The following is a 24,239-nucleotide window of genomic DNA, read 5'->3' as shown; positions in this document are numbered from 1 at the left end:
ATGTTAGCTTTGTGATGTGTTTGGAAGTTAGGCAATGTGAGGCCCAAGCTGTTTTGTTTTTGTTTTTGTTTGCCCCTTTTGTAAGATTATTTTGGACTGTTTGGAGTCCCTTGAGATTCTATGTGCATGTTAGGATTTTTTTTTCCTATATCTAGTTCTGCAAGAAAATGCATTGCCAGTTTGATAGGAATTTCATAGACTGTAATTACTCTAGGTGTTACGAGCATCTCAGGTCTTCTAATCATGAACATGGATGAGATGCTTCCTACCTGTTTATGCTTTTCTCAGCAGTGCTTTACATTATAGTTTTTATCGCAAGTCGTTGACCTTTTTTGAAAGAAGATATGTATTATGTGTAAGGTTCGGTCGTCTGCACTCAGGTACTTAGTTGGCTGGCTCCTTTCCAGTTTACTTGGTTTTGCTCATGTTCCTTGCCTCACTGCTTTGGCTAGAACTTCTAGTATTATATCAAAGAGGAACAGGGGTAGATGTCCTTGTTTTATTCCTCTTCTTAGAGGAAAAGCTTTCTTCATTGAATGTGATGTGAGTATCATTATTTTTCCAGACAAGGTTTCACTGTGCAGTCCATATTGGCCTCAGACTCATTATTTTCCTTCTACTTGAGCCTCTCAGGTGCTGGATTACAGGTGTGTATCACCACACTTGCCCGCCTTCTAGGTTTTGGTTTTGGTTTTGTTCTTAACTCAGGGTGGCCTTGAACTCACCAAATGGAGGAGGGTGACCTTGAACTTCTGGTCTCTGCCTCCACCTCCCAGTGCTGGGATTACAGTGTGTGCCATTGTGCCCAGCTTGCAGTTCTTTTGTTGATTCCATTTATTTTTGCCCTATGTTCTCTGTGGCCAGCATTATTAGTTGGTTCACAAGTCTGCCTCTAGTAGGTTGTATTTCCCCTTCTCTGCTTTTTGATATCTCTAAATATTCCTAGGATGTCAACTTGAAAGATGCCACAGCTGAACACCCCCTTCCTTCTCCCTTGTCTTGTGCACCTGTTGGTACCCATGCATTGTTACCAAGCTCATTCCCTCACTGACTCCGCTGTCTTCTGACCCCTCCTTCCATCCGCCGGAACCCCTGGGGAATATGTCAGTGTACGTAGTGTGTTTCCACAAACACAGAGACAGTTCCCGCTTTAACGGCCTCGGCTTGTTTCCCCTGGTGCATACATTTGACATTACCTTGCCTCTGGCATTTGATCTGCCATCTTCCTGCTGGTTAGCCCAAGTTGGATACTCATTGTTACCTGCGTAGGGCTACGTCCATGCCTTTGCTCGAGCCATTTCCTCTTCTGCCTTTGGAATGCCTTTCCATGTCTTTGTCAATGCACCTGCGTTTAAAAAACCAAAACCAAAAAACATTTATTTAGTGTGCGTGTGCACACACATGCCACAATGTATACATGTCACAGTCAGGGGACCTCTTGATGGGAGTCAGTTTTCCACTGTGTGGCATCCAGGTGTCAAACCCGTCACTTAGCAGTAAGTGCCTTTACTCACTGAGCCATCCCGCTGGCCTTCGACGTACTTTAAGGTCTACTTCAGGTGCCAGCTTTTTACCAAGCATTAAACTGGCCTGTGTACTGCGTCTTAAAATTGTAAGCCCTTTGATTTGACCTCTGTTCACTTTTCTAGCTTTGTATCAGGCTACTGCCTGGGGGAATCTTGTGATTTACTGCACACTTGTGGAATCATTTCCTGTTCCTCAGAGCAGGAATACATACTCTTGTGCACATGTCATTTCCATCATGGCCTGTCTTCCACTTAGTGCTTTTTTTCCCCATGCTATGGGTAGAATTGGTGTCACTGGCTGTTGGAACTAGTTCTGCATAGTAACTCATGTCTGACAGGGGACCTCTGTCTTTGGCAGAGTGGAAGGAATGGGCCTTTAAGCTTTAGTTTTGATGTGTACCAAAACTACTGCACCTCACTGTTTTCTGAACCTGGTTCCTGCTATAAAATGGGTGATTATTCAACTTATAAAATTAATATGAAGTCTAAGTGAGTCTAGGGGTGATGTATTAGTTTTATAATTGAAATGCTTGCTTAACATTACGAGACCCTGCGTTCCATCCCTGGCACTTAAAAAGGGGGTGGGTCTAGATGACTCATCTGGTAAAGGTGCTTGTTACCAAGTCTGACAACCCAAGTTTGGTCCTCAGGGTCTCTGTGGTGGAAGGAAAGAACCGACCCCTGAAAGCTGTCCCCTGACCTTCACATATAAATAAGTCTTCAGTAAATGGCGTTGGGCCTAAATCAATAAACAAGTAAAGCAGGGACACTGGCTGCCACGTTCCATCCAGGGATCTGCCACGTGTGGTCCAAGTGTGGGACGTGATGCCACAACAAGATGGGGCTGATGACAGAGTACAGAGAGCCTCTCTCTGCTTCTCAGAGGCTGGCTTGCAACCACAGAGTCTCGTTAGAGATCGAGAGAGGCGTCTCCTTCAGGGCAGCGGGGGCTTCTTCCCATGACACACAGCACAGTGCTTCTCCGAGAAGAAACAGCGCATCCTTCGCTCCTGTGGTGCCGCTCCATCCATGGTGCCTCCCGTGTTGTCCCAGCACCACTGAGCCTTCAGCTGTGCACATAACGTCCTGATTCTTACCGAGAATGGCCGTTCTCTTCCCAGTCTGGTCTTCTTCGTAGCCTCAACTTTCCTTGCAGTGGACATTTGCTGGTCCGGCCTTTGATCTCTTCTGAGAGACATTTCTCAGGCTTTGGTGGGACGAGACCTGTGTCACATGGAGACACGGAAAGTACAGGTCCTCATTTTCCCTGCTCCATGACACCTGAACATGAGAATGTGACCCGGGCTTAGTGGAGACCCACTTTAGTGAGTGGCAGAGAGCCCCCAGGCCAGGTGCAGTGCTGTCTTCTGTGGGATCCCCACTAGACTGCTCTTTGATTGACTTGTGCTGAACTTCTAACTCCGACTCCAGTTTGTACTGGCTTAGGCTCAGTGCTTCTTTCTTCTTGCTCATGTTGGAGCTGAGGTTACTCATTGTTCTCCTAATAAGCTTCCTTTTTTTCTACCCTGTCCAACTGAGACCTTCCAGCGTGCAGTAGCCACCCATGCTTCCTCTAAACTGGCCATAATTGTTGCCACCTCTGGACATTCTCACATCTGCTCTACTCGGGAACATGCTTTATCCCATTCTTAATCTGTTTGACTTTTTCCTTTTTCAGTGTTGGGGTTCAAACCCGGGCCTTGAACATGTTGCATAAGCATTCCACCAGGGAGCCACACCTCAGCCCAAGTATCCCAGCTCCACATTTGGGGGGGCGGGTTAGCTGCTCAGTGTTCCTATGGAACCTCCTGCATGTCTTGGTTACAGTAGCTGCCACTCCGGATCATAATTGTTTTCATGTTCCTTGGAGAGACAGGCTAGTATTGAGTGGCTGTCTGTCTCTGGAAAGTAATAATTATGGTCTAAACTTTTTTTGTTGAGGGGAATGAGGAACTACTGACTATATACTAATATTAAAACTGTCCACTGGAATATGTTTTCCCTGATAAACTAAATGTGTTAAGAGCAGAGATCAAGTTCTTTTTGCCATTTATTTCTAGTACAGTAATTGGCTCTTGGAGTTTTGGAGTCAGGAATGCTGTCTCAGGATTTGAGTTAAACAGTTTTTCTGTAACAAGGTTTTTCTTTGCCTGTATAAATAAAAATGGGCTCAGCTTTGAAAGGTCCACTAGATATCCGTGCTCAGTTAGTGTCGAGGACAGATGCCGCCTCAAGGTCAGGCTAAGCAGAATTGTTAGCTGAGCTACTGACAGTCTTAGTGTAAGGAGCAGGTATGTGCGATAAGGCTGTTGGTTAAGGAGCCTCTCCTACTTTATTGCATGCACATGTGCTGTGTGTGTGTGTGTGTGTGTGTGTGTGTGTGTGAGAGAGAGAGAGAGAGAGAGAGAGAGACCTTATTCTGGACTGGCTTATGAATTTTCTTCTTTCCTTTTTAGGTCCAAGACAACTTTGACAAGATTGAATTCAATAGAATGTGCTGGACCCTCTGTGTCAAGAAGAACCTCACGAAGAGTCCACTGCTCGTTACAGAAGATGATGCATTTAAAGTGTGGGTCATTTTCAACTTTTTGTCCGAGGACAAGTATCCATTAATTATTGTGCCAGAAGAGGTAAGGTATGGCTTTGGGGAGCTTTTAGGTGTCTTGGCACTGAGTAAACCCGGCCTGAAAATATTTGTGTTGATTTAGTGTTGATATTAGAAGCAGTATTTTGGGGGATGGGGTGGGGAAGTGGGGATTAGAGAAAAAACAGGTTGAGTCCGTAAAAGCCTACATTAGGGGTTTGGGGTAGGAAATACCCTTGGAGATTTGCAGGGGCGGTGAGACTCTGAGAATTGCTGTGGTTGCAGATGAATCCATCCTCATGCTCTCTAAAGCGTATTTGTTCGGTACCAGAGACAACGTAATCTTCAGTCTGCTTGTGGGAGAGCTGCCTGACGCTCTGTGGGAAACACACAGGATCCGATGTCGTTCTCTCGAGTGTTAGGAGTAGCTGCTGCTTTTCTTGTCTGGGGTGGTGGTTATTTACTAGACCTCTCAAAGCAAAGGAGAGCACCTGTGCTAGCTTTGCTCTTTGTTGGTCTCCTGACCTTCCCAAGTATGGGCAGTAGCTGGGAATAGGAATGAGGTTCCTATGCTGTTTTCTGGGAACCAGAGACGCAGGAGAGGTTTGACCAGACATGGGTCTTTTCCAACCAAGATGCCGGCTTCCTGTGTGAGGAGGTCATGAAGTCGTGGTCATGATGTTATTGGGTCCAGTGGCTGACTTTTGGGCCTTAGAGTCAGTCCTCTGCAGAGCACAGCCAGGGACCTGGTCTGTAGAGGTAAGGCCATAACCGGCAGATTAAATTTATATCCCCCCGTTTCCTGTCTCCTCACGCTGATAGTGCCTGGTTGTGGGGAGGTCTAGGTAAGTTTCAGGGCAAATAGAGGTAGCACAGTTTTTGTTTAAAGCTCTTTGAAACAGACTGATTTTGAAACCTGACTTTACCACTTATTCACAGAGTAACAAATCAGTCTCCCATCCTGGGTCTCCCCATCTATGAAATGGGGATATTTGTCTTCTGCAGTGTACCCTGTAAGGCTGAAAAAGTTGACACACGTGAAACATTTGGCGCGGTGCTTGAACCTGTGATACATGTTCACCAAAGAGATGTATGCATGCATGTTGGTAGTGAATGAACGAAGGACAAGTTGGTGAACAAATTCGTACATAATGATGGGTGTGGCATGTTTGGTGTTGTATGCTAGAATATCCTTGTGGAAATACACAGCTAGAGCTTGTGAGAAGCCAGGGCTGGAGAAACCACAGGAGAGGGTTAGGGCAGGGAGGAAGTGACTAAAGTACACTGTGAGGGCTGAGGAGAAGCTTGGGGCTGCCTCTGTAGCAGCAGGAGGAAGTAGATTTGGTAAAGGAAGCAGAACTGGGCAGGCTGTAAGATAAGAGGAGGCTGTAACGTGAGAATTGCAGAAAAATAAGATAGTGATGAGAAGGGGCTCTGGACTTAACAATAGGTAGCCGTCGATAGCGAGGAAAGGCAGTTTCTTTAGGTAGTGGGAACAGTCTTAGTGTTAAATGCGATCATGTGTAGATATTAAGTGTGAGTAACTGCTAAAGGGGAATAGAAAGCAACATCCTAGAACACTGCCCAGCGTAATTCAGAGATCAGTGGGACAACGGTGGCCTAAAAAGGCCTTTAACAGACATGGCGGCTGCTCAGTCCTTACCTTGCTCATGGGTGAGGTAAGTGCTTTCTCCATTTGGGGGCCTTGTCCCTGAGCCACTACTGTGGTCAGCTTCTTGGTGATTCTGAGGAGCAACAGGACCTACGTGGGCCTTGAAGGGCCTGATGCTGTCTTTGCTGCAGACCGGAGCCCAGCTTGTTGCCTGCCTGCTTTCCTTCATCATTGCAGGTCACCATGAGTGTTTTGTCCTCCTTCAAGCACAGGAATCCTGTTTGGAAGAGAGTCTCTCTTGCCAGGAACCCTGTGGGCTTACTCTGTGCTTCGCATTCATGAGCGTGTCAGCATCTCCTCTCAGTGTTAGAATTAGGAGCATGTGCCAAAGTTCCAGCACCAGGGAAGGCTGAGGCAGGAGGATCAGGAGATTGAGGCCTGTCTGGTTTACAGGACAAGATCTGTTTCAGGTAGCAGAAGCAGAGTTAGACTTGGGGATTATATCTCCGTGGACAGGAGTATTCCTGTGGGGCAGCGGGGGCTCGCAGCAGACTGGTGTGAAATTGTCTCAGTTGCTGACTCAGCCTCGTGAGGTTTAACCCATGGCCTTGGGCACTCTGAGCTTTAGCGTGTCGCCTGCCCTTTGACCAAGCACTGCAACCCAAGGTCACACGGGGCTGTGGAAAATATAGCCTATTAAAATTTGCTTCCTCTCCAAGTATTTAAGAGCATAAAAACTGTACTTTAACTGTTTTAGAAATGGAGATTTTTAGAAAATGTAATTTGAAAATAGATACATTTAGAAAATAAAAATTTTAGCTGGGTATGGTGGCGCACGTCTTTAATCCCAGCATTGCAGAGGCAGGTGGATTGCTGTGAGTTTGAGGCTAGCCAGGTCTACAAAGCCAGTCTAGGACAGCCAAGGCTATACAGAGAAACCCTGTCTTAAAAAAACAAAACAAAACAACAGTATATATGTATATATATGTGCGTGTGTATGTATATGTATGTATATATTTTAAAATGCAAAGTCTTTGTGGGTTTAACTTGCAATCTTGTTGGGAATTTTAAAGTCTTACGGGTTCAGAATGTCTCATATACACGTGGGAAACTTAATGCTTATTACATAGAATCTAAATAGAATGTATTTATCCATCTATGTACACAGAAACACACTTTCGTTTAGTTGTTTGTTTGTTTGTTTGAGATAGGATCTCTCTATGTAGTCCTGGCGGCCTGGAACTCACTTTGTAGACCAGGCTGCCCTTGAACTCACAGAGATCCACCTGCTGCTGCCTCTAAGTTCTGGGTTAAAGGTGTGCTCCTGTCCCACCACTCCTGCCTAATGTTTATATTTCTAGTAATCCATCTATCACAATGATCACTCGCGTTTTTGTTGTTGTTACTTGTTTTGTTTTTGAGACACGGTTTCATATGAAGCCCAAGCTGGCCTCAAACTTTGGGCTATTCTCCTGCCTCTACCCCCAGTGCTGAGATGATAGATTTGCTCTACCACACCCAACAAAGTCCAAATTTTTCTCCCCCTCACTTCAGCTAATACTGTCCAACAGTGAAGTTGTGTGAATAATGCATTCACATTACTCATTGATTCAGTTTTCCATCACCCATAATGAATGATAAGGATGTTAAATACATATTAAATTACATGGTAAAGCCAAGGTGTTTCTGTTTGTCAAGAGATGGTGATCTCCTTTGGGTCCACATTATTCTGGTGATATTCCTGGAAATGTGTGCCTATAGAATATAGTTTTTGCTAGTGTCATTTCCCACAGAACCAAAAACAAAACAGGATGTGTCTGCCTCATACTTATTTGGAAGAATTGCCTCACCCTGGTGAAAACTCAGACTTGAAATAATTTTAAAGAGATCTTAAGTGAAGTAAAACCTAGGCTTGTCCCTTTAATGACAGAGAGAACTTTTGACAGAATAAAAATCCAAGCCAAAGGCCTTAGAAAAATCACATTCAGCTTGAGATCTTTTCATTGTTATTTTTGGTGAGGTCTGCTTGGAAGGAGGAAGCAGGGTGCTTCCTGGACTGAATGAGCCTTAGAATTGCTGTGGGCTGCTGTGAACCAGCCCTGGCACGTGACTCATTATTTAGTTTTCTTGAATAGTGGAGCATGAGAATGTGCCTCTTTGGCCAGCATGGTCAAAAGGCCCTTCTGCTCTTTGGTTAGGGTAAGTATATGATTGTGTCAGGAGTCAAAAGGAAAGCACACAGTTGCTGGGAGAGAGTGCTGGGGCTGAAAGTCAGTCTTGCAGGCTTGAGAGGCTCCAGATGAACTCGGGAGGCAGCCTTTTACAAACAAAGGGCCACCCAGAGCTGGAAGATGATGGGCTTGGCCTCTTTCAGAGTGTTAGGTAAGCTAAGGCTTACCTACTGTGCAGTATCTTGTCAAACTCACTGTCGTCCCCATCCTTTGCACACATACATGGCAGTACACAAACGCTTCCCTCACTGTATTGGTAAGATCTCTGGCTGTTTAAGTATTCCCTTGATGAGCTAAGTCACAGTCAGCAGCCTAGAGCCTACTTTTGGGCACTCTTAGGAAGTTAGAACTTCTGTGTATGCTAATGCCACCTTGGACAATTGTTTATCTAAGTATCTCTTACTACTTGAATGGAAGGTAAACAGAGTCCAGGCTGGCCTCAGGTTCACTATTTAGCTGAGGATGGTTGTCATCTTCCTGCCACCAGCTGGACCCTTACTGGTTAGTTAGTTAGTTAGTTGTTAGTTAGTTAGTTAGTTTCTTTCTTTCTTTTTTAAAACTTGTTATTTTGTTTTCAGTCTTTTCTGACTTTAACCATTTTTCCTGTTATCGTTTCTGTTTTTTTTTTTTTTTTTATCTTTATCTGTTCCTGCCCCTCACCCCTTAAAGGTGTCTAAGCAGTAAAAAACATATCTTCAACAAGAGAAGGGAGAATCCTAAGTGTGCTTCTTTTCAACACGCAACATTTGTTGGTATCTCTCACGATTTTTCAAGGTCTGAGATAATCACTGTCCCAAAGGAGCGTCTATCATTAAACAAAGTCTTTTGAACTTTTGATGGATTTGAACTTGTGGTATTTAGTAATGTAAATCTCTTTGCCTTCTTTTCTTGTTACATTTTATTTCACAAACAGCATTATAATCATGTTAATGGGGATGCAACCAATAAAAAAGAAAAAAATCAAGTCTTATTTGTAACTAAATATTTTATGTGTTTTTGGCAAACGTTTGCCAGAAAATCTGTATGGTGTTTATGCAGGTGAAACCACGGGTCAGCTTAGCTTTGCATTCTTTGCTTCTCAGAAAGTATAGAGTGATTGTATAGACGCTGTAGCTTTGTGCCGACTGTTCTCTGTGTGTCTTTTATCTCTTTTTGTGGTGATTGTTGTTACTCCCTCTTCACAGATGAGGAAGTTGGAGCATACAGTTGAGCCCTGCTGTGCTTGAGGCCTACTGCTGAGCTCTGGGAATTCACAGAGAGATGGGCGTGGTCCCTCCTGGGAGCAGTTCAGAAAAGGGTGGAAAAGCAAATGAGGTTACAAAACTGTGCACACGAAGTGCAGTGACCCAGAAGAGGATGCAGGGGGATGCCTGCCTTAGGGTTGATTAGAGCAACTGTGCTACATCAGTGTCAGGGGACCAGAGTCTTGTTAAAGCATCATGGTCTACTAAGAGGGTGAGTGTCAGGTGTGAAGCCTGCGCTGAGATGGAGGAGAGATGGAGGAGGAGGCCAGTGTGAACCATCTGGAGAGCCAGCACTTTGCTTCTTTCTTCTCCCTCTCCTGTGGGTTTTATTTCTATTTTTTATTTTATTATTATTTTTCATTTTTGGAGACAGAGTCTCACTATACAGCCCTGGCTAGGGTAAAATAGCTCTGCCTTAGTCTCCCAAGTGCTGGGATTGAAGGCGTGTGTCGTCACACCCAGCTAAGTATCTCTTTCCACTTCACCCTTATAGGAAGATAAGCATTTTATTTTCTGACCCAGCACAAACAAATATGCGCACACAGAAACATTGTTGTAAAACAGTATCTCGCTATACTGTGGTTGAACTAGAATAGTTTTCAAACCATTGCAAAAAAAAAAAAAATACTGGTTGAAAACAGTGAAAAACACTGATCTCGGGAATGATGCCCTCAGCATTTTGTTTCTGCTTTGGTGTAAGTGGTGGAGACCCAGAGTATTGGCATGGGGTTGTGATGTGCGCCCACTGAAATCAGTAATGAGGGGAGAGGGTCAGAGAGGACAAGATGCGGGACACACGTGAGCAGGGTATGTGATGCTCAGGTATGGAAATGTCACAATCAGACTCATCAAGGTATATAATGACTCTGCTCTAGAAATATGTCAGATAGAGAGGAACCATTGGGAAGGGAGAGAGGAGTGATAGGGTTTGAGAATACTGTAGCACACTGGCTTGTTGGACAATGTCCTCTTCCTTTCCAATATCACGGCCTCGCCTTTTCCTCACTTTTCCCGCCCCCAGCTATTTTCCTACATAATGTCTGATGTTTCAGGATTTAGTCAGCCTTTCCGGCTCAGACCAGGGATCCAGTGACATTTATGACATCATCAGGGTTTTAGTGGATGGAGACATCGGTAAAGAAGCAATTGGTTTACATAGGAAATCTGGAGATTAGGGGCTAACTTGTGCATTTGAGGTGTTTATTTATCTCCACACTGACATGTTCCATGAGATTTGTGTGCAGAGGCGGGTGCTGGTGGCACATGCTTCACTACTAATTCAGTACAGCGGAGATGGGGGTAGGAGAATCAGTTCAAGGGCGTTTTGGCTACATAGTGAGTTCGAGTCCAGTCTGGGCTGTAGGAGACCCTGTCTGTAAATAAAAAACAAAAACAAACAAGGAAGGAAGAAAAGATTAATGATCTTGATATGTTGAAGTATTTACTCAGAGAGTGATGAGTTGACAGAATGACAGTGATTAGTTTATACATGGTGTATTTGTAGCCTTCCTTAGCTTTGTGTGCTTACAGACATACAAGGATTGGTTGTCAAGGTTTTTGTTTGTTTGTTTTTGTTTTTCAAGACAGAGGTTTCTCTGTGTGGCCCCATGTCCTAGAACTCACTCTGTAGATCTATAGACTAGGCTGGCCTCACAGAGATCCATTGCCTCTGCCTCCCAAGTACCTGGATGCAAGTTTTGATTCGTGTGGTAAGCCAGCAGAGAACAAACACTGGAGTTTCACGTGTACATTTTTCCTTAGCACTGAGAGCTTCTTTAAAGAAGTACTCTTTTGGAAGTATAAAGAATATTTTTTCCTAGTCTTGGCGGTGCACACTTTTAATCCCAGGGACAGGAAGATTTCTGAGTTTGAGGCTAGCCTGGTCTACAGAGCAAGTCCAGGACAGCCAGGGGCTTTGTTACACAGAGAAACCCTGTCTTGAAAAACAAAACAACAACAAAAGAATATTTTCTGAATTGACCCCAGTATCGTGAATAACACAAATGAATACCTATGTTAAAAATAGGAAATAATTAGCCAGATGGTAGTGCTGAATTCCTTTAATCCCAGCACTCAGGAGGCAGGTGCTTGGGGAATCTCTGAGTTTGAGGCTAGCCTGGTCTACAGAGGAAGTTTTTTTAAAAAAAAAAGAGAGAGAAATAATTAAATTTTTTTCTTGCAGATTGAATACCTGCTTAAGAAACTTACAGAAGCTATGGGAGGAGGTTGGCAACAAGAACAATTTGAACATTACAAAATAAACTTTGATGACAATAAAGATGGCCTTTCTGCGTGGGAACTTATTGAGCTGATTGGAAATGGACAGTTTAGCAAGGGCATGGATCGCCAGACGGTGTCTATGGCCATTAATGAAGTCTTCAATGAGCTTATTCTAGATGTATTGAAACAGGTAAGAAGGCCATAACACTGCTGCCCCTCTTCTTTAGAATGGGGTGTTTGCTTCCTTCCCTCTTCCTTCCCCGTCCCTTCTTCCTCTCCCCTTTTCTGTAGAGATGGGGTAAGTCACTTACACCTTTTAAATGATCTAGAACAAAAGTGAAGTTGTCTGTTTTTAGACTTTTGGGATTCACCCCACGCTACTGTGATACTGAGGACTGACCAAGGCATCCTATGTTCTAGCAAGTGCTCTGCATTTGAGCTGTATCTCCAGTCCGAGGCTCTTGTTTTGCAGAATTACAGCTTTGAAGTACAGTTAAGAATTGAGAAGTGGGGCTGGAGAGATGGCTCAGTGGTTAAGAGCACTGGCTGCTCTTCCAGAGGACCCAGGTTCAATTCCCAGCATCCACATGGCAGCTCACAACTGTCTGTAATGTGGATTCCAAGGGATCTTCACATGAATGCACATAAAATAAAAAAAATTAAATAAATTAAAAAAAAAAGAATCGAGACGTGATTATTTTTGAAGGCACTGTTCAAACTTCCAAACTATTTTTTGAAAAGTCTCCTCCTGTCGTATGGAGTCCTGCACCCACTGATGTGGAAGACGCCGTGGTATATTGTCTGGTGGAAGCAACATGTCACAGAGCAGAGAGCTCTTACAACTCCTGCCTGCCATGTGGCATCAGAGTGTGTGGACTTGTTCAGAACATGTGCCCAGTGATCACCTCTGGAGCTTTTGACTTTGGTCAGCTTTACTTTCCTCTTTTTCTATATTTTTAGAATATACTGCATGATTTTCCAATATTTTTACAGAATTAGAAAAATACTGGGGGCTGGAGAGATGGTTCAGTAGTTAAGAGCACCAACTATGCTCCCAGAGGTCCTGAGTTCAATTCCCAGCCACCACACGGTGGCTCACAACCATTTGTAGTATGATCTGATGTGCTCTCCTGGCATGTAGGTGTATATGCAAACAGAGCACTCATATACATAAAATAAATTAATCTTTACATATGAAGAAGAAAAATACATTTACCTTTAGAAAGAGATACTTTCGTATAGCAAAGCTGCATTTTTAACAGACTCTTTTTGTTTTCTCAGCATACAACATAGTGTCTGACATACTTGTAGGAAACTAAACACTAAATATAACAGTTGATGTCTGTTTTGAGACAGGATCTCACTCTAGTTCTGACTGGCCTGAAACTCAGGCTGGTCTCAGATCTACCTGCTGGGAATGAAGGTGTACAGCATAATACTGAGTGTGTGTGTGTGTGTGTGTGTGTGTGTGTGTGTGAACACACCTCATACAGGCCTTTCAAACATCTTACCTTATTATAGCAGATAATAACTCTGCTTTCGGCTTTTCTTATTTAGTGTCTTTCTTTGCTCAGTAGGTGATTATTATTATCCTTGTTCTTTTTTCCATCAATAAGCATTAATTATGGCTAAGTGTGAAGGGGCTTTAGTGTTACAAGGAGAATGTGGCACCTCTCTGACCGCCTATCTCTATGTCTCCTTCTGGTGTTCATCCCAGACATTTCCATTTACCTGTAAATATTTCAACAAATGTCTTGAAAGGTAAGGCAGTTTAGGAAAGTTCACTGTTCATTGCGGAGACTTTCTGAAATGTCTCAAATTACATGTAAACCTGCTGTGAGTGGTGTGGATCTCGGGGGAGCATGCCTCTAGCCTGCTCAGAGCTCCAGTCCATAGCCATGCAGGTGAGAAGCATTGGCATTTGTGTATTTTGGGCCAAGGATGAGCTAATGGAGCGAATAAGACAATCAAAGAGGCATTGTCAGCTCCTACACATAAAAAAGCACACATATTTACGTTGTTTAATCTGTCATAGGGTTACATGATGAAGAAAGGCCACAAACGGAAAAACTGGACTGAGCGCTGGTTTGTATTAAAACCCAACATAATTTCCTACTATGTGAGCGAGGATCTGAAAGATAAGAAAGGAGACATCCTCCTGGATGAGAACTGCTGTGTGGAGGTGAGTGGTCCTGGCCTCTCTGCGCGCTTACCCTCTGCTGCCCCCTGCTGTACAGGGACTTTCCCAGCCTCACTCCTGCAGACTACACCTTCAAACGATTCCCAAGCGGACATTTCCAGAATAAAGTATAGTCCTTGTGACTCCTAAACCAAAAATTAAAGACAGCTGACGAAATGTGTGCCTAATAAGAATTTATTTTCTGTCTTATTCTTGTGAATAAAATATAAGGATTAAATCTGACAGATTTGTATTTAAGGAATCAATTATTGAGTAAAATTAAGTCATTAAAAAGGCAAAAAAATTCAGTAAGATGATGTTGGAAATGATTTATAGACTAAAAATCGAGGGCTTTTTAAATAAAGCAAATAGAAGAAAACTGGTCATCAAAATGAAATATCTCAGGTTGTACTTGACATCACTATGTAGCGAAGGATGGCCTTGAATCCCTTATCCTCCTTCCTCTTCTACCCTAGGTGTAGGGATTGCAGGCATAAGATACCATATGTCATCTTTTTTTCCTTTTTCTTTCTGAGACAGGATGTGTATTTTTATGAAGCAGGGTCTCATGTAGTCCCTGTGTCTTTAAACTTGCTGTAGCCTTGGATTCTTTTCTTTCTTTCTTTCTTTCTTTCTTTCTTTCTTTCTTTCTTTTTCTTTCTTTTTCTTTTTTTTTTTTTTTTTGTTTTTTGATACAGGGTTTCTGTGTAGCATTGGCTGTCCTGGACCCACTTTGTATACCAGGCTGGCCTTGAACTCACAGAGATCTGCCTGCCTCTGCCTCTCAGAGTGCTGGGATCACAGGAGTGTGATACTGCGCTCAGCTAGCCTTGAACTCTTGATCCTTCTACACAGTGCTGGGATTACAAGTGTGAGCCTCTATGCCTGCTGTGAGAGACCTATTTTGTAGCTGTTAATTCTGTAAAGATGTAATGTTCTCAAGAGGGGGAATCGAGGTGGCACGTGTCTGTAATCCCACACTCATGTTCAGATTTATTAGTGTTGTGCCAGCCACTGGGTTTCCTTATATTCAAGTAAACTGAGCCCTTAAGGTTTCCATAAGCTCTACCATTTTACCCATAAAGATAGAGGCCAAAAAGCACAAGGCTCCAGCTGTAAAAAGCTAGGTGTAAGAAAGTGTCATAGCAGGCAGAGGCCTCCTGTGACAGTTATGTGGATGTCCCTTCCAGGGCTCCTGCAGGGGACACTCAAGTATAAGAGTTGTATATGGGGAAGCACAGAGCCTGGGGGCCTCTTGTCCTCAGCAGGTGTTGAAGTTCTTCCTTTGTGGATGTGGCATCCCACATTGTCACTGTAGCCATTGTAAGGCTGCCTGCAACACGCAGTAGTAAACCAGACATTTGCACTGCTGGCTGTTTTTCACTGGCATTGAGTGTAAGAAATGAATTGAAATAGACAACAAGAAAACTTTAAGCCAGGTGTGGTGGCACATGTCTGTAATCTCAGCACTGGGAAGCTGGGACCGAAGGGCTGTGAGTTCAAGAGCAGCCTAGTCCATGTTGTGAGGCACTGTCACCATAAACAGATAGTTTCCTGCTAAAGGACTACACTTCCCAGCTCCCCTTGAGGGCTATGGAAGTCATCTCCACCCCTACAAGAGGCCACGTACTATCTTCTGCGGACATGTTGGCATCCACATATGTGGGTTGGAAAGATGCCCCTTTGCCATGAATAAACATGGTTCCACATAAGGCAGAGCGAGTCTCTTTCTGCCCCCTCCAGCTGCTTTTAATAATCCAACACAAACAAACAACAAAAAAAGAATAAAAATTAAAGAACTAATCATGGTTTCTGTTTTAGTCACTGCCTGACAAAGACGGAAAGAAATGTCTTTTTCTAATAAAATGCTTTGATAAGACCTTTGAAATCAGTGCCTCCGATAAGAAGAAGAAGCAAGAATGGATTCAGGGTAGGACATTTTTATTATTTTCATGATAAAACTCGAGAGCAGAACTGAATGTGGGCACAGGGTTTTAATCCCAGCACTTGGGAGGTAGACATAGGAGGATCAGGAGCTCTCTACCTGAAGTCTTCATGAAGGTCCAAACCAGCCTGGGCTACTTTAGACTCTGCCTAAAAAAACAAACAAATCGTGTGTGCTCCAACTTTGTGTTTTCAAACCTCACAAAAGACGCTATCCAATTTTGTTTCCTTATGTCATGGCCATTGCTACATGCAAACGAAAACCAAGGAAACACGAGTTCATTTTTTTTTTCTTCTTTTTTGGCTAATTTATTTGTATTTTGACTTTGTGAGGATGAAACTATATTTTAGGTCTTACTGTTCTAATTCTTGAAAAAGTATGGAATTTTCTTTCAGGCTTATGAAAACTATTAGAGATTGTCTTGAGATTTTGGTCATAATTTGAAAGGCACAAAAGGAGTTTATGGATTGGTTTTGTGAAAAGAGAGCATTGTGCTAGCATTTCGGAGGAAGTGGGTGGTCTGCAGACATGCTCACTTGCTAAAGTATTTCAGAAGAAACGCAAGCAACTGTTAGCATTAGTTGCTGACGGCCAGGAAACCAGAGCTTGGAGAAGAAGAACAGATGGGAACTTTTCCTGAGTGTTTCTTCATGCTTCTTGAATTTGAACAGTAGGTATTAGTTATTCAAGAAATTGAATTTAAGTGGTTGAAAACATCCAGAGCCAGGTGTGGTGGTTCCTGTCTGCGACCCCACCACCCAGGAGGCAGAGGTAGTAGATTGCTCTCAGTCTGCACCACATAATAGGTTTCAGGCCAGCTTCAGTTTCAGAGTCAAACTCTGTTTCAACAAAACAGAAAAGGGGTTGGAGAGATGGCTCAGTGGTTAAGAGCACCGGCTGCTCCTCTAAAGGACCAGAGTTCTACGGCCGGCACCTGTATGTAATTTACAACCATCTGGTCCCAGGGGATCTGACACCCTCCGTCGACCTCCGAGATTAGGCACACATGGTGCACACATACAGGCAGGCAAACCACTCAAATACAGCAAGTGGATCTAGGAGAAACAAAAGAAGTGAGATTTCTATGAAGTGTAGTGCATGTGTGTAAACAGTGTGCGTCTGGAATTATGTGTCTCACGGAGTCCGTGCACGCTGTGCTACAGTACGGGGAGCTTCAAGAAACGGCGACTGCTGTGATGTGCGTTCCCACAGAGGGAGGGAGATTCGCAGATTGCACAGCAGCTCCTAGGAGCTCTGACTCTGCCCTTGGTGTGTCTTAATTTTATACCACTTTAAAAATTTGTTGTTATTGTGTGTGTGTGTGTTCTTGATGTGTATGATGGGCACATGTGTGGGTCCCAAGGATCGGACTGCTCCATGCTTGCACAGCTAGTGTCTTTATGTGCCAAGTGATCTTGTTGCTCCTTATTTAGTTATTTGAGGTGTAGGAAAGGACCGGGTGTATAGTATCAGCACTTGGTACCTGAAGACATCTATGTGTGTGCATATATAGATGTGCCCTGTAGTGAAGTGTCTGCCTGTAAGCACAGGTATGCAGCTGGGCCTTGGACACTCAGAGGGGACTCTAATGTGCAGAAGCTGAGCTCCCTCAGGCCAAGCCACTGCTCCCTGGTGCCACCTCACCCCACCCATCTGGCGATATATATCACTTGAGTCTTAGACACATAGACTGTAACTTCTTTCTCCTCATCCTTACAGCCATCCATTCTACCATCCATCTTTTGAAGCTGGGCAGCCCCCCACCACACAAGGAAGCCCGTCAGCGTCGGAAAGAGCTCCGAAGGAAGCTGCTAGCAGAGCAGGAGGAGCTGGAGCGGCAGATGAAGGAGCTCCAAGCTGCCAATGAGAACAAGCAGCAGGAGCTGGAGAGTGTGAGGAAGGTAGGTAGGTGTAGGACAGAGAGGCCTGGGCAGAGCAAGGGCAACGCTGACCCGTTCAGTACCAGCCACACAGCCTCGGCTTTGCGTCACCCATGCTCGGTTAGCGCAAGTTCAGGGGCGGTTTGGTGACCTGAGTTTGCAGGTTTGGTGACCTGAGTCCGGTGCCTGGGCCCAGCAAGCTGTGCTTTTAAGAGTAAAGCTCTGAGCTGTGCCTCCCACCGCTCTCTCTTCTTAGTAGGTGGTGCTAAAGGACTTAGACTTGAACCGTTTTTATCTCTGCTCTGTCGCCCTGTGGAATACACACACAGAAGCAGAAGCTGAGCCAGCTCTGTAGTTACGAAGGCTGATGGAAAAGCCATGGTCTTGAACAGCGCTGTTCACTCAGCTACAGGAAGACGCGCTCTAGGGCTTGGCAGTCCCCGCCGCAGCCAGACATGGCGTATTTTGTCTAGAAGTAGTCATGTGTTTCTCAGGATAGCTCAGCTGTGGCGTGCACTGCAGGCCCTCACATTTTGCTGCCCTCAGGGTCTGTCTTTCGTTTTACTGTGATGTTTGTAGGTGCTGCTGTCCTTGTTGCTTTTAAGACAGGGTCTCACTGTGCAGCTCTGGCTGGTCTAAAGCTTGTTGTGTCGACTAGATTGGCCTCTTAACTCTTGAAATCTGCTTGCCCTTGCCTGGGATTAAAGACGTGGCCACCACGTCTAGCCCTGCCTTTGTTTTTAGCTATTTAGAATTCATAGCCTATGGGCCAAGCTTCTTCATTATGCTGGGTAAAGTTTCAGCCTTTTTCTCCAGGTACTTTTCCTCCCCTTTCACTCTTTCCTTAAGTGCTGTTGAATAGACTGTTGTACAGAAAGTGCTCTCACTCTCTGAGGTCGTTTATTCTGTTTTTCTGTTCTTCTGATGATACAGTTTCTGTGTATCTCTTTAGTGTGGCCTTCTTGCAGCCCAGATAGATTGTTGAGCTCCTCTAGTTCATTTTGCCCCCCTAAATAACATCTTGTAGCCCAAGTTAGCCTTCTCTCCTAAGGGAGGCTGGTCTTGAACTTCGGATCTTCCACCTTCTGACTTCAGGGATCATAGGCGAGCTCCAGCACCGTCTGTCCTGTGTGGTGCTGGTGACGGAGCCCTGGCTTCCTGACGCAGTGCAGGTTGCCCCCCCAGCTCTCGCCCAGCCCCCAGGAGCCTCTTTAGTCAGTTCCTGAGCATTCCAGTCAGGCAATCTTCAGCTCTATTAGGTTCTTTTAAATTTGCCTTTATTGATACTCTCCCCTCTGTGGGATATTGTTATTTCTTCCATTATGTCTTTAGCCATGACTTCCTTTCATTCTTTTCAGTGTGTTTACAGCAATGGCTTTGTAGATATGCCTCCTGGGCTTCTTCAAAGGCACCGTCTGTTAACTGTTTGTTTTCCTACTCATGGGTTACACTTTTCCTGTTTCTCATACTTTTCTTAGTGTTTTAGAAGATAACGTGTTGTGGGAACTATGGATACTGATGCTGACACCCCTACCCTCAGCTTGTCATTGTTTAGTTATTTATTTAGTGACTTGGCTGGACTGTTTCCTGGATGCTTGAGGCCTTTCAGGTCTGTTTCTCAGAGAAGTAGCCTTGGGTATGCGTGGCCACAGTAACCTGGAATGACCCTCCATACTGCTGTCCTCTCCTCCCTGTTAAGCTGTCTGCTTTGTTCTGTCAGCCCTAACTGCTAGAGTTCACTGACTTATGGGTGTTTGATTTGCCTTCTACAGTGCCCTAAGAACTAAGCCTCACAGTCCGAGGTTAAGTTCAGGCGATGTTTTTCCTCAAGGCCAGTCTTTGAAACTTGTTCCTACCACATGAGGGCTCTGCCTAGCTGGACCTTTCTGTTCTGGCAGGCCTACCTAGTATGGTTGGTTTGCTGGCCTGGGGGGCTACCAGTCTCCTCTTAATTCCTGCGGTCCGAATCTCCATTGTTTCCGACTGTGTCCTTAGCTTTGTACATCTCACATCTGACAAAGTCATGTTTGGTGAGAGCCGCAGAGCCTGCTTCCCTCCTTGAGCCAGACTTCTCTGCCAGGCTGGGTGTGTTCGATGGCATGTACTTGTGTGATGGCCTGAACCTGGGTGATGGCATGCACCCCCAGCACTTGGGAGGCTGAAGCAGGAGGATTGCAAATCATACGGTAGCACACCACATGCTCGGAGCCATGTTCCTGTTTTAAGAGCCTCTGCCACCAAGCAGAGGGCACAGCCTATTTCCTTCTTGGGGAGCTTTTACCCCACAAGTAAGCTGAGACCTGGGTGACCAGACCTGTCTTCTCTGCCTGCCAATGCCCCTGACCACAGGCTGGAGTGGTTTCATGAAAACCCAGCAGCTGCCCCTCACTTACAGTAGCCTGGGCTGTGAGCAGAGGACAGGGGGCGCCCTTGTCTCTGCTTTCATCTGCCAGGACTGGCATTTCCTTCTTGCCAGGGAGAGGGGAGGGAGTGCCTGAAATGCCTTAGACGTTTTTTGTGTGTTCTAGGATCCAGTTGATTGTCTTTTGTGACTATTCTGCTTTCAGTGTTTTTGTTTGTGTTTGCTTTTTGTCCTTGAAGGTGGATGGGATCAACTCTGGGGCCTTGGGCACTGTACTACTTAGCTATAGCTCCACGATACTCTGCAAACTTTAACATGTTTTGTTTGTTTTTTAAAATAACTGAACCAGTTGTTCCTGTCGGGAGCGGGGAGGGGGCCTTGGGAATAGGGGTGGATGGGGGAGCAGGTGGTGGAGGAAGCTCCCTGTGTCACTCATCTGGAAGCCTAGCCCTGGTAACCGATGAAAGGAGTAATATGCTAGGTCTCCCTGTATAGAGACCTCCAGAGCTGGGTCAGACTGTGTGAGCATAGTCGCAAATGATTATGACTTAGCAGCCGTCCTCACGTTCTCTGCGCGTACTGTTTAGAATCCAGTCATTCGTGCCGGATTTGTTTTATCTGCCGAGTGGGCAGACTGGATGGAATTCCAGTGTGCCAGCTTGTATTCAATTTTTATTCAATATTTGGCTTTTCTCATATACTTAAGGCTTTCTCTTCCACTGTAACGATTCTGCTTTTCTGGGGATGGGTGTTTGACCAATTAGAAACTGGAGGAAGCAGCATCTCGTGCCGCAGACGAGGAAAAGAAGCGCCTGCAGACCCAGGTAGAACTCCAGACCAGGTTCAGCACGGAGCTGGAGCGGGAGAAGCTGGTAAGGCTTGGGGCTACGTGGCGGCCACTTCATCCTGGCTTAGCTATGCCTTGTGGGGGAGACTGGGGCAGTTTGTCCGTGCATTATTTTTTATTGAGCACTTTCTGTGTGCCAGATAGGTAGAGGTAAAGGATGGGTGCCTTGTTTTCCAGACCCCTAAGCAGGGTCGTATGCAGTGGGGTGACAAATTTTTGGTTAGTGGGGTTACCTGTCTTCATCTGCTTTGAGGTGTCCCTGTCATCCTGGGATAACTGTTCACCAGGATCCTTTTCATCCTCAAAAGACTTCTGGTTTGGACAGTGACTGTTTGGACAGTGAAAGCACGCCCAAAGCCATGGCATTTCTCCTCCGTAAGGGGCAAAGTGAACACTGATCACACCAAGGTCCAGGTTGCTTCGTGGAGCTGGCTTGTTGCCAGGGCGTGCGGCTCCCGCAGAGTGCTGCTGTGCTGAACCCGGTGCTGGAACATGGTGCTAGTCAGTTGCTGCTGAGGTGACCTTCCTGTCAGTGTTGAGGAAGGCGGACATGATGCATCTGAGGAAGGCCATCTGCCCTTTCTCCCTGCTCCGTCTTTCTAGCACTAGTGTGATTGTGATCGGTGCGTGCTTCCTACATAGGTGTCCTGTGAGCTCGCAGCAGCTAACGTTAGTACCATTAACTGCAGGGTGTGGCAGTATGTGTGCCAGGGTGCTGAGGATCGAACCCTGTGCCTCACACGTACTAAGTAAACGCTTCGCCAGTAAGCTGTGCCGCAGCCCTGTCTTTTTGTTTTTTAGGTCAGGAGGGAAAGCCATGCACTTGTTTAAGTGTACTGGTGCCCCGGGGTGGGGGAGGGGTTAGAGGCAGTGGGACCTGCAGCTCTTTGTAGGCTGCTCTGCCTGGGTGAAGGCTGACTCTTTCTTAAGATTTGGTAAAGATTTTTGGCTCTAAGATAGAAAAGAATTTAAACAGAAATTATGTCTTTTTTTTCCTGACTTGAATGGAAATACAGAGTAGAAAGGGTAGAACATATGCGGGACAGGGGGCGGCATTCGGGTACAGTCTCTTTTCTTGGACTCTGGGTGCTGATGCTGAGTATAGACTCCCACTTCCTCCACCTTTAGCTCAAAGGTAGAGGCGGGGTGGGAGCTCAGCCTGGGGAAGAAGTCACCCGAATTTAATTAAGCAAGACCATCATCCTCTCATCCCTGCAGATCAGACAGCAGATGGAGGAGCAGGTTGCCCAGAAGTCATCCGAACTGGAGCAGTATCTGCAGCGGGTCCGGGAGCTGGAAGACATGTACCTGAGGCTGCAGGAGGCCCTGGAGGACGAGCGGCAGGCCCGGCAGGACGAAGAGACAGTGCGCAAGCTTCAGGCCAGGTGCAGCCCTCGTCCTCGCGGGCTTTGCTCACCCGCTCAGGAATCTAACACCATTAGAAAGGAGCCTGAGTCTGCGAGCATTAGGCTGCCAGGGTGTCTGTTCTGGTCCTGGCTACAGAAACCTTTGCATGGGGCTCTAAAGAAGAGCCTTGTACTGAGCAGTCTGGTGGTGGCTGTGTTTGCTGGTGTGCCTCCATTCTGTTTCAGGGTATCTACCAGCCAGATCAGCTTCGGGGGAAACTGGGCTCTCGTCTGAGCGGTCCTGGCTGCACAGGCAGGAGTGCCTCAGGCCAGGCTGCAGCAGAGGTTTTGTGGATAAGGATCCCTCACTTCTTGTTTGGTGATCGACACCATTTCTCTTCAATAGCTATTACTTGTAATCCAAGTTTTAAACATTTTAAAACTGGATTCTCCCTCTACCGCCGAACTTTTAAAAATCAGCTTTATAATTTATGATACTCATATTCTCAAGAGAAAAATTTTGCCTTGTGTCTTTGTAACATCAGGGAGGACAAAGTAAAATGAGGCGCCTATGGGGATGGGGAGCTATCCAGGTTTAACCCATTTTCCCATTCACTTCTTCATGATGCTTGTGGGAGGCAGTATAGGTATGCCTAGCTCTTGAGCTGTAGCACCCCTGCCCCACGTTAGGGAACAGTTAGAAATTGAGCTGGTACACTTTTTTTTGAGACAGGGTTTCTCTTGCAGCCTTGGCTATACTAGAACTGATCTGTAGACCAGGCTGGCTTTGAGTTCATAGAGATCCAAATGCTCTGCCTTCCGAGTGTGTGCGCCTTTAATCCATAGGGCCCAGTGGAGCTGGTGGAATTTGTACAGCTGCCAGTCCTCATGTGGATAAGCAAAGGATGCTGTGTAAGCCTGGGAAGGAAAGGAAAGGACCAATGAGATGGCCACGGGTAAAGCATGCTTGTGCAAGCCTGGCATTCCTAACTCTATCCCTGCTACCCACTTAAAGGTGGAAGGAGAAATCTGACCCACAAAGTTGTCCCCTGACCTTCACACTCACGCCACAGCACTCTCTCTCTCTCTCTCTCTCTCTCTCTCTCACACACACACACACACACACACACACACACAGTAGTGATAATAATTTTAAAACATAATTGACTGGAAAAAGGAGTCTACTGTAGTTGTATACTTTGCCAAAAGTGGTAGGGCTGGTGAGATGGCTCAGTGGGTCAAGCCATTTCCGTCAAGCTTTGTGACGTGCATTTGCTCCCCAAGACCCACATGGTGGAAGGAGAGAACCAAACCCAAAAGTTCCCATTTGATCTCCACATGCATGCCTCAGCGTGTAGCCACACACAGAACAAGTGTAATTAAAGTACATCGTATTTATCATTTGGAAAACTGATTTGAGTCAAGATGACTGAGGGGGTAAAGAGGCTTGCTGCGTAAGCCTGGTGACGCAGGTCCAATCCATGGAGCCCATATCAAGGTGGAGGAAGAGAAGCCGCTCCACAGGGCTGCCCTTCGCAAGGGTGGCAGTCTGAGTGACTAGGCGTGTTTGAGCCACAGATTTACTCTTGTGCCGGGAGCTTGTAGATTGTCTCATGCGCGGAGTCCATGCGGTGTTTCAGTGGTTTTGAGGGACATTGGATTTAGCACAGCAGAAACTGAGTTGCAGAAGACGGGACAGCTCAGAAGTTCACAAAGTATCGGCTCCCGTGTGTGGAGAGGGTGCCTTCTGCAGGGTGACTTTTCTCCTGCTCTGGGGGAAAGGTGGGGTGGGAGGGGGAGAGTCTGTTTCGGCTGGGAAGCCATGCTGGCAGAAGCAGGAAGTAGCCCATCACATTTCCACCTGTGAGAGGAACAGGACGTGAGGTGAGGCTACAAAGCCCTCGCTCTGTGACACATGGATTGGAAATGGGCTAGAAGAGGGGTCGGCAGAAGGACCATGTGGATCTTTAAATTTTTCTGTGACTAAACTAAAGTTGATTTTTATTTTTAAGAAATGGTCTCACAGCTGGGCAAAGTGGTGCATGCCTGTGATCCCAGCACTCTCCTGGGAGGCAGAGGCAGGTGGATCTCTGTGAGTTTGAGGTCAGCCAGATCTACAGAGTGAGTCCAGGATAGCTAGGTCTACACAGAGAAACCCTGTCTTGAAAAAAAAAAAAGACGGGGTCAACCCCCAGCTGGCCTGGAATAAATTACAGTTTATTCACTTTGGATCCCAGCTGTAGCCCTTCCTTCATTCCCTCCC

At 45.6% G+C, this 24,239-nt stretch overlaps 1 protein-coding gene across 3 annotated transcripts in view; it reads left to right on the top strand.

Annotated features, from left to right (window-relative positions):
* The window catches only part of Swap70 (switching B cell complex subunit SWAP70), a 62,579-nt gene that overhangs the window by 31,932 nt on the left and 6,408 nt on the right, over window positions 1-24,239 (top strand). For all 3 annotated transcript variants that reach the window (XM_021636264.2, XM_021636265.2, XM_060367048.1), the window contains 7 exons: window positions 3,983-4,156; window positions 11,380-11,607; window positions 13,453-13,599; window positions 15,418-15,526; window positions 17,261-17,442; window positions 20,548-20,655; window positions 21,849-22,015. In XM_021636264.2, coding sequence (XP_021491939.1) covers window positions 3,983-4,156; window positions 11,380-11,607; window positions 13,453-13,599; window positions 15,418-15,526; window positions 17,261-17,442; window positions 20,548-20,655; window positions 21,849-22,015 — 1,115 coding nt within the window. The remainder of the gene's footprint in view (window positions 1-3,982; window positions 4,157-11,379; window positions 11,608-13,452; window positions 13,600-15,417; window positions 15,527-17,260; window positions 17,443-20,547; window positions 20,656-21,848; window positions 22,016-24,239) is intronic.

This window comes from Meriones unguiculatus, chromosome 14, assembly GCF_030254825.1.
Source record: "Meriones unguiculatus strain TT.TT164.6M chromosome 14, Bangor_MerUng_6.1, whole genome shotgun sequence".
Classification (NCBI taxonomy): domain Eukaryota; kingdom Metazoa; phylum Chordata; class Mammalia; order Rodentia; family Muridae; genus Meriones; species Meriones unguiculatus.
This window is presented reverse-complemented; position numbering and strand designations above follow the sequence as displayed.